Source organism: Toxotes jaculatrix, chromosome 2 (genome assembly GCF_017976425.1).
Source record: "Toxotes jaculatrix isolate fToxJac2 chromosome 2, fToxJac2.pri, whole genome shotgun sequence".
In the NCBI taxonomy this organism is placed as follows: Eukaryota; Metazoa; Chordata; class Actinopteri; family Toxotidae; genus Toxotes; species Toxotes jaculatrix.
In genome coordinates this window covers 10,111,473-10,121,908 of record NC_054395.1, presented here as the reverse complement: position 1 = coordinate 10,121,908, position 10,436 = coordinate 10,111,473, and the positions used below count along the sequence as shown (strand labels likewise).

General features: G+C 40.2%; 1 protein-coding gene across 1 annotated transcript; it reads right to left on the bottom strand.

Annotated features, from left to right (window-relative positions):
* Positions 1–365: 365 nt before the first annotated feature.
* Positions 366–8,402, bottom strand: ttll10 (tubulin tyrosine ligase-like family, member 10). Its single transcript, XM_041061600.1, has 12 exons — positions 8,181–8,402; positions 7,791–7,941; positions 7,413–7,531; positions 7,132–7,229; positions 7,030–7,037; positions 5,660–5,775; positions 3,926–4,112; positions 3,641–3,812; positions 3,023–3,163; positions 1,604–1,720; positions 1,427–1,520; positions 366–1,197 (listed from the first exon to the last, which is right to left on the bottom strand). Exons 1-12 carry the CDS (start codon positions 8,380–8,382, stop codon positions 491–493), a joined length of 2,112 nt encoding a protein of 703 aa, XP_040917534.1. The 5' UTR covers positions 8,383–8,402; the 3' UTR covers positions 366–490.
* Positions 8,403–10,436: the final 2,034 nt, after the last annotated feature.

Genomic DNA, 10,436 nt, shown 5'->3' with positions numbered 1-10,436 from the left:
ACTAAGAGGTAAAGGGCTGCAGTCAAAACAACAAGCCACGACAACTGTAGAGTGGAGCTTTGTGTTGATCTTCCTGGTTACAATTACAGTAAGATGGTGGGAGGGTTTGTACACAACCATGTCTAAGTTTTTGTGTCTTTCCACAGGGCAGGAGCTACGTGCAAGATGACTGATTGATGTATTTTCCATTTGACACTTGCGGTTGATTTGAGGGTGAAGGTTATGTGTTTCAGTTACAGAAAACTACAGAAACACTGGGAGAAAAAAAGTTTTTAAATTGAAATTAAAGGTGCTATTTATAGCATATTCCATACAAAACAACATGAAAATGAAACCAATTCTCAGAGTTGAAGACATAAATAGATTCTTTATTGTCACATTAAACATTCCTCAGCATTTCTCAGAAAATAAAAAAGCACCAGGTGTCCAATGTGCACATTTTTTTTTTTGAAACAAAGCTGTTTAGATCACAGCTGTTTGCATACATGCTTCACAGTTCCTCTTTTCTCTCACACACTAAACTCTTTGCATCCTCTCTGAGTTCTTTTTCACCAGGTTCCTTTCCTCTTTCACATTCGTCCACCCACACTGGAGGTCCAGCGTGAGGAGGGAAAGGTGTCGTCTCCTGAGAGCCGCAGGTGGAGGTCCCTTCACTTAATGCTGGTGATGACAGCGACATGATGATCTGCGTGTTCTGCTGAGTCTTAGAGTGTTTCAGGTCATCTGCGGCTTTCAAATGGTGACGCAAAGTACATTTGTTCAGCTTGAGCTGGACCCGAGGCCTGAGGTTCTTATTCCTGACTGTCTGTATGCTGTTGGTGCTGCTGTGTAAATGTGAAGGCCCCTGCACTGATGAGTTTTGAAAAAAGGGAGAGGTGGCAGTAAACATGGTGGGATGACGGCCAGACTTTGAACTACACAGTCCATCACCACTCTCTGAGACGTTCACACGCTTATCAGGGGATGCTGAGCGCACATTTTTGCTCTCCATTCCTGTCGTACACCTTCTGGGTTCAGCCTTTTGGGTCTTTTTTGTGGTTTTGTAGTAGAATTCATTGTTTGTTTTGCTCTTGTCGCAGGCCAGTGCTGAATCAGGAGGGAAAACTCCGTTGTAGAGCAGCACAAACTCCCTCTGACTAACCAAAGGCAGGATTCTCTGCCTGAGACGGCACTTGTTGAAGATCTCCAGAGTTAAATCTAAAGAGGAGCAGGAAAGAGTAACACAGGATGAAAAAAACCTGCCGTTGGGTGTTGTCACACATCAGCCTGTTAAGCACACAAATTAGACAAACGTTTTATAAAGGGAACTACAACTGTAACATGCAAACAAATATGTGAGGATATCTGTGGTTTAATGGCATTAAATTGCTAAATTTGACTTTCTGTTCTGTGAAATGTAAATAGATGATGTGAGGTCTGTGCTCACCCAGTGTCTCCAAAACAGTGCTAGGTACCACCTCCTTCAGCACCTCACAGTTCGTATGGAGAGCTGGATTACAGTTCATTTCCAACAGCCACACCTATTTGGGACCACACAAACATGTCACAGATCAACATGTTGAACACCGACCACCAATCAGACTTTCGCCAACGCCTCACCCACCTTGAAGTCCTCGTCAACCATGAAGTCGCAGCCAATCAAGTCGAAGAAGCCCAGTCGGCAGTCTAACTTGGATTTGACTGCAAAGAAACACTGCGTCATGATCTGCTGCATGCGCTTCTGATGCACGGAAAGGAAAAAACAACCAGTCAGCCAGTTCGTTGATCATTAGGCATCAGAGTGGAACAACAATATAGCCCTCACTCCAGGCATTCTGAAGGTCTACAGCTCTGGGCAGAAATATCTGAAAATATTGAGTCAATTTGAAGCTTAATTTTATTTTCGGCCACTTGGGGGCATCAGAGCAGGCTGTAAATCAATCGCTGATTTCATTTCACCTTGCAAAGTTATCATTACCACTCATTTAAAAATATGGACCTTTAGCTGCTAAATGCTCCACTATGTTCAGCTAGTCTGTGCCTGCTGTTTAGTGCTGAGCAGATAGTGTACAGTGAGTTTAGTGTTTCAAAGAAAACAGTCATATTCTGCAGCTGGACATGAGGCTGTTATGAGACAAATATAAAACAACAAGCTGTAAGAAGCAAAGATCTCAGGAGAGAAGCTAAGAATGTTGATTACTTCAGTTAAAGTTTAATGTAAAAGACCAGCTTATATTGATTGTATTGGCAGTACAAAATTACACTGTAGCATTATTATTCTAGTAACAGCTTCCATCACATCATATCACAATGTAATGCAGTTTTGTTTACTTTAACAGCTTTTGTTTTCAGTGACTTGGTATTGCACATCCATAACGTTAAAGGTGGATTTGTGAGAGACAGATTTTTAAAAGAATGGATAAAACCTGAGCAGCAGAGGCAAAGATATCCAGACAGTTTTTCCCTAATACGGGTTAAGGTCCAAAACACTGCATCCTGCATTTCCCTTACAACATCTTTTATTAGGCCCTCCCTGTCTGGTGAAGTGTCTGGTGTTATAAATTCCAAACTAGCTTCCTGTTTAAGATGTGTCGTCACCAAGCCTCAAACCAAAATAGCCAGGTGATGTCACTCCAAAAACATTTTAAAAAAACTCCAGAGCGCATTAGATACAGACTGTGAATTTCCAAAAGTCCACACCTACAGCTTAGATCAGTCTTCCTCTTCACGTATAGAGACAATTCTCAAATTGACTTACAGACTTTGTGATATAGTAGCAGGTTTCTGTTAAACCAGTAAGCTACACTGTGGTCTCGAGGTTTCTCGAGTCTGTAGAAAGCCTTGTTTGTAATGATGTAAGGCACTGTACAACAAACAACCGCTAAACAGCAAGTGTGATATTTTGTTTTAGGAATAAGATGATGTATTGTCAGTCAGCGATGAGATCACCCAAACCTAACCAACTCAATTAGCTGCAAGCACCAACAACCATCATTAAAATGGTAATTGGTCCCTGAGAGCTACAACACACAGCAGCACTCACTGCAAAGGTGCCCAGCACCCAGTCCCTGGGCAGACCCTTGGCAACCCGAAACCTGTCGTTGACGTAGGCGTTGAAGCTCTCCATGGACCAAACAGTGTCCTCCTTCAGCTGGCTGTACAGAGGGTTCTTCTTCTGCATGTACTGGAGACGGACAGCAGGGGGACCAGAGACACACAAAGCAGAGAGATGAATGGTACCACAGCTGATGCTTGATTTCTAAATATCAGTTTAAAGGCACAGTTTAAAAACTGCTTGTCAAGTTCCAATTCTTCTTTATTGTTTATGTTGACATACCAGTAACTGTGGTTGAAATTATGTACATTTACAATAAACAGAACTAACCCGGCACCTGCAAGGAAGTTAAATTTTTTTGTGTCTTTTGGAAATTACCTTGCAGAAACCAAAATGCCAGAGTGTTATACAGCTTGGACTTATTTTAACATTGAATATGTTAGTCAAGACCACATGTTAAGCCATGTTGAGAAGCACCACTGGCATGACCCATTTTCTAATCTATTTTGATAGGATCCATCATCTAAAAGTCTTGGTTTAAAGCTTGACGTGCCAGTTTAACCTGGATATTTAAGCAGAGTGTGCACAGTACTGCAGTCGGTCTACCTGATTGGTCAGGTGGGCAGAGAGGTTGTTGGAGCTGGGGTCGTAGAGGTCACAGGTTAGTCGCACATAACCATGCCGAAAGAAGACCATGTAAGGTGCGGTGCAGGCGATCAGAAGGTAAGAGCGGACGTCAAACTTTTTCCCTTTCAGCAGCAGCGGGCTCTGAATGTAACTGAGGGCAAAATGACAGTTTACCATCAAGATATTTACTAGATTACCAATTTTTTTTGTATGCCAGTATTGTTTTTATGGCTCATTATCACTTTCTCATTTCATCACACCCACTGCTGGACGATGTGAGCCTGAGGCTGGCAGTGATGCATCTTCCTGTTGGCCAAGCTGTCCTCCATGTGCTGCAGCTTCAGTCTGAGGGCAGCTAAGTCCTCCTGGCTCTTCAGCAGAAAGATCCCTCTGCCCTGGTTCAGACCCGTGGGTTTACAGATCCACATACAACTCTCATTGTTCCTCACACCTGGTTACAGTCACGAAGATACATCAGGTAAATTCCTATAAACGTATATGACACATTCTACTCTGCTCTGATTTAAGCTCTGTTCAATGCTTTTCTGTTCTGTGGTCTGTGGTCTCCTGTTCTATACAGCTTTTAAACAGCTGTATTGTGTTTAATATGATTTTCAGCAATTTATTCCTGATGTTTTTTATTTATTTAATTAATTAATTAATAAAGGTAATATTATTCTATTATTGTTTTTATTCTGTGAATGAGAAGTGCCATTTGTGAAATCATTCACTCTCTATTCGGTCCTCGATGCACTTCTTCAAACTCTGCAGGATATTGTGCCTGCAAAAACCACACGCTGCAATTCTTCACCTTTGCTAGATGTGTGAATTAGTATTATTAAAACATTAAGTATTGTACTTAACTTTAAGGAACCTGTACTTTACCTCAGTATTTCCTTTATCAACTACATTTTGGGGGTTACAGATAAACATACAAAGCATAGATTGGTTTATGAAACGTTTTGGATTGCAATAAATTGAACTGCCCAACTGTATATAAAGTAGTTGAAATTTGCTAAAACATTAAAATGCCGCTTACATGTTGACGCATCAGTACTAATATTCCTGTGTTACAGGATAATATGAGACTCTAGGGTATTCTACTGTCTGATGGTTACTTTTTCAACACTTCTGTAAATCTACTTAATATTAGAAATGCATGAATAACTTCCTCCACAGACGTTACATGATGACACTACACCTCAGTGATGATCCAAAATCATATCAGCTTAAAAAAAGAATGTATGTGGGAAACTGTCAACAAGAGACAAATGGGGTGATTTCAGTATTGACTTCTTTTTTTTCTCTTATATTATTCTTTTCCACTCTTCCACTCTTCTTGTTCCTTTTCTTTCCTCTTTTCTTCTCTTCCACAAATTCATCTGTCACCCAGAGATGTGAACCACCTGTCTGCTTCCTTCTCTTGTTTACTTACTGATAACCATATTTGTCATAACCTGCACACCACTCATCATAAAGCTGTGTGTCTCAATCGCTGCAAACAATACAGAACCAAGCGAATGATTTCATCTCCAGTCTGTAACATAAATGAAAATGTTTGCCAGGTTCTGTTACTGTATTAAATGTATTTCATCTGTCTCAGTCGTGTCCAGTGCTGCAGCAGCTTCACATCCAGATCCTGCTGAGAGTCTCTCCTTGTGTTTGTGTCTCAGCCCTGCCCTCTGCTGACTCATCTCTATGGAAACAGCATGTTCCCCTGGTGATTTTATCAGGGCCTTATGGGAGGTGAAGTGCATTATTTTCCAACGTCCGCAGCCTCTTGATTAAACAATCACCAAGGCAACTGTTGTCTTAACGCTGCCGAGCACAAACTGTTCTGTGTCTTTTCATTGTTGGATGCACGACAGGTCTTATTTTTAAATGGAGCCTGTTAACAAAACACATATCCAGTTGAACCAGTGTTGTGTTGTTGTTGCGTGCGTGAGGATACTAATGGGTTAGAAGGTAATGTTGGTGGGATGTGTGTGGGCATTTTACCCTCCTGTTGGGCAAAGAAAGCTTCCCTCTCTTCCTTCACATCCATGCGGTAGGTAATGGGAATGAACTCTTCCATTTTCAGCCTCCTGTAAAGTACAACACAACAAGGAGGAAGCCTGGATTAATATCTGCGTGTTCTCAGACATTTGAAACTGCCCTTAAGGAAGGATTAGAAAAGTGTGTCACTGACTCAAGCAAGTTCTGATACTACAAAATGATTTTAGAAAAGAATGAAGCTAGTGGCTGCCTGGGAGGAAGGAAAAACATATTCAGAAAATAATACATACATATATGTATATGTGTATATATATATATATATATAAAAAGTTTGACTTTTTACACACATATATATATATATATATATATATATATAGAGAGAGAGAGAGAGAGAGAGAGAGGAAGAACCATATAACCTATAACTGCCTGTATGGTCTATTGTATCATATCGTCACAGGTGATGAACACAGAAATACATTTTATAGCATTAGTTTATTATCCAATAGAAGAATCTGTCAGTATTCATATTATTAGTATGATTGCTGATAAATTGCTATATTCAGCTGCCAGCAAAACTTGGATATTTTAAAATCTGTTTGACTTAACCTAGTTAATTATTCTAAAGACACAATAAAATATATTTATACTGTGGTAAAATGACAGTGTGTTGTTTTTACCCACTGATTTCTGCATGAATTAAAGAAAGATTAAGAGATATAACATGTTAATTAGTGAGCTTTAGACACACTGGTTAGCAGATTTCTTCCTTTGGAAAGAGCCAAACTAGCTGTTTCCTCCTGTTTCCAGTCGACTGCTGGCTGGAGCGTCTTATTTAGCATGCAGACATCACAGTGCTATCAATCTTGACATCCAGATCTCCACAATAAATCAAACAACTGTATTTTACAAAATGTAAAAACTATTCCTTTTAGACGTATAAATAAAATATATATAAAATATAAATAATAATTTGTGCCTGATTTGACTTTTCCACAATAAAAGTTTGGTTCAGTAAAATTGAACCTACGCCTTCTCCTTCCTTCAAAAGGGCAACTACGGGACACAAGATGTCTCCTCCTGTCTCCTACTTCAACGAAAAGTTCATCTGAAGTTTATATGTCCCAGAGGTTTCAGGTTATCGCGCTATGATTCGCCTCAAAACTAGCTGTGAAGTCACAAAATCAGCTTGTGCATGCTCAGAGAAACTTTCCACCTTCAGCACAGAAGTGTGAAAACAGCCTTTTAGTGTGGAAATATAATAAGTGGAGGAACAAGAAGAAAATTATTTTTGAGTAGAAGGGGACTTTAAAGTGAAACCTAGTCAAGCCAGTTCAACTTTATTTCTATAGCACATTTTATCCACAAAGCAACACAACCTAGACTGTATATGATTAGTCTGGGTAAGAGAGCGATAGGAGACAAACACAGCAGGAAAACAGCCGTCCACTTCACCTCAGACCTCGACCGTGGCTGACTTTGCTGCAGACTCGCTCATACTCTCGCAGACTGTTGAGGAGGCCGATCTTAGTGGTGAGCACCTTGTTGTTAGGAATCTGGTACATCAGCTGTTCACCTGGAAACATCATATGAGGATTTCAAGATTTCTTTCTGTGAACGGAAGGTGATAAACCTGCTTCGACCAAATGTAAAATGAGAACAGAATTAAAAAGAGGAATGAAACATGAGATACAGATGTATGGTGTAGTAAATATAGTAAAACATAAGATCCAGATCATGTCCTGTGCACTCTCACTACCTTCTCTGAAGTTGTAGTAGTTGGCTGGTGATTTGGTTTCACACCACTTGAGTTTGAAATCCTCTCTGTGCTTGTTATAAATCCTCTTCCACCCTCTGCTCTCACAGTAACTGCTCACTCTAAAGGAGAAGTCCCAGAGGAACTCAGTTATACTTCAGCTTTAATCCCACAACAGTCCAGAAGACAGGGGGAACACAAAAATCTAAAAACTAAATGAAATATATAGCATGTGAATGTTGTTTTGCTCAAATGTAAAATCAAATCATCAACTTTCTGAGGATTTACATTTTCAATTCATAGGAAAACTTTACATGGGATGTGTGATATCTTTTAAAATATTGAACATTCAGCACTTTAATTTCAAATTTTTCTATTTACATTTCAGCCCCATTGGCTCCTCCAAAGAAGTAGAAAGGACCAGGCCCCCGTGGCTCGTCTACATGCCGCTCCCTGTTCTTGTCTGGGTAGGAGCACTTGGACAAGCCCCTGGGGAAGGACCTACGGAGATATCGCTCCACCAGACAAGCACCTGTTATTTTTACAAACGCAAACACACACAGAAATCATTAATGCATTCACATAACACATAAGCTCTAACATATGCACATCAATATTTTGTTTTGTTGCACTCACATGGACACACATTTACAATACATAGTACAATGTATGAATGTACGAATGGGAAATGCATTTTTGAGTGTTGAAATTTGTAGATTTAAATTTTGATGTGCTACAATAAAGGTTTACCATACAGACACACACACACACCTGACCCTCGGGCACGGCTCTCCTGGTTGACTGTCGTGTGGGAAACACTCTTTCTCTCTCCCAGAGTCGGCGTCGCCTTCCTCTGGACCTGCTCCAGTTCACCTTCTGATGTCACTTCCTGCTTGCCACTATGGTCAAGTGACACAGATACCCCATGCCTCAGACTTCCTCTGGGCTGATTGTCCACACAGGGAATGTCCATTTGCTCTTTTTCCAGCCCTTCATCTAGTTTGTTCTCCAGCCTGGTGTCCTCTCCATGGCCCTCACTGCAGGTCTCCACCCAGGACTCAGATGACATATCCGCGTGCTAAAGCAGATTCTTGGCAATGGCTATGTTCCAACATGGGAGGAGAGGTGGACCTCTTTTAGTGTGCAGTGTCCCTGTTGTAAGAAATGGAGATAAAGCATGAGGTGATGATGTTTCTTATTTTTAGTCAGAATATGCTGAAGATTTGGTGTATTCCTGGCCCCCTGAGGATGAACTGTAATAACTTTGTTGAGTGAAACTTTCCATCTAGCGCCATCATCAAGTCCAAAATTTAATTTGTATAATATTTTGATTTATTAACAAATAACTGCAAAACTTATGACATTACCATCAGCCTCAGCTGCACATTATGTTTAGTGCTAACTGGAAAATGTTAGCATGCCAACAAACTGGAGATACCCACTACACATCAGCATGTTAAGCAGATTTTTGACTAATGGCCAGACTGCCATGTAAGACTTCTGTATATGTATTTATGCAGAGTTTGAATATCATATAACATTTTGCAATAACATTTTAAAAGAGAATGTCATGTGAATATAATGCACCATCTGGAAATAAATGTGATGTTTTGTATTAGAAGACAGGAGTTGAACTATGACCTTATTGTAGCTACATTTGGAAACAAAGGGGGTTTACCTGTAACTCCAGTGTCACACACATGAGCAGCCAAACTCCAAGAAAACCTACTCAGTCCACTCTTTTTCCGCCATGTGTGCTCAACCTTGTAGTCCAACTGCAGGGCCCAGACAAACAGCAAACCCACAGGCTTGACAGAGGGTGAAATAACATGGTGTGTCTGCAGTTTAGCCCACTGAAGTCAGACATAGTCTGTCACGCTGCAAGTAAGCAAACCCAGAAGACCAAAGTAAACAATCACCGGTTACTCGGGTAATGGGGCCCTTAGCAACAGTTGCCTCTTGTAGACTGAATCTTACAACAACAGCAGCACAAGACAAACTAACAACTCAAGATTATGTATCCCACACTCACCCCACCTCTAAGTTTAGCTTCATTCAATATTAATTGCCTGTAGGCCATTGTTGTGTGAACCCTATGGTAACATGAGAGCAGAGTGTCAATCAAAACGGATTTGCCAGTTTTCCAGGGTATTATGTCCTGACACAAAGGGTAAAATAATATTTCCTGCTGGTTCAGAGACATTTGTTTTGCAAAGTGTCATTAGAAAAGCGACAAATGTGTTAACGTAAATATTCTGGTGTCAAACTTATATTTTACACTTACATTTTATACCGGTTGAGTATGCTTTACTTATTGGTCCTTATGCTTCCCCATATCTTTTTCTCCAATAAACCTTAAAGCATTAACAGTTATTCATCTATTTAAACTAGAAAAGTAATGGTCCCTAAGTTTTAGATTCTGTAAGAAAAGTGCAGTACTGGATAAAATAATTAATTATGAGCACAAACCATCAAAGTTAATTCCATCTTCAAAACTTTAAGATACAAAATAACTGTAAGTTCACCTTGTTAAAACCTTAAGCCTCCAGACATAATTTGACTGTGACCATCAACATATTTGAGCATTAATGCATTCTGCTGAATCACTGTTGGAGTTGTCTCTTTTTTTGGCAGACATTAGCATTAATCATACGGTCTAGAGTCAAATCCAGTAGCAAGTATGCAGTTGAGCAACATAGTATTTGTCTGCTCTCATGGCAAATCCACTAATCACCTTCTGTCTCAGTGATTTGACTCAGGAGGAAACACCCAAGCCCAGCCACAGTTGGTAATTATGCATAATCTTTCCTCTTCCTCCCAACAGCCTGATAATTGGGGTGGTTGCCTCTTAGATCCAGCATCTATGCAACCTTATAATTACACATACAGACGGGTAGCCATGAGCAACACATACATCTCACACCGCTGTAGTTTTAATGCACAATCATGCCTAGTAGAGTGCATTTAGAACATATATATGGCAGGTCTTTTAAACTATGCAGTGTTATACCAGAACTGAACTGTCCA

What these genes read in the sequence shown, in the direction of transcription:
- ttll10 (XM_041061600.1), bottom strand. Translation starts at nt 8,382, where the DNA reads ATGGACATTCCCTGTGTGGACAATCAGCCCAGAGGAAGTCTGAGGCAT. An exon ending in TTTCTTTGCCCAACAGGAGG is followed by an intron (nt 4,113 to 5,659) that starts GTAAAATGCCCA and finishes GACTGTAACCAG; the next exon opens with GTGTGAGGAACAATGAGAGT. An exon ending in CACTGTTTTGGAGACACTGG is followed by an intron (nt 1,198 to 1,426) that starts GTGAGCACAGAC and finishes GCTCCTCTTTAG; the next exon opens with ATTTAACTCTGGAGATCTTC.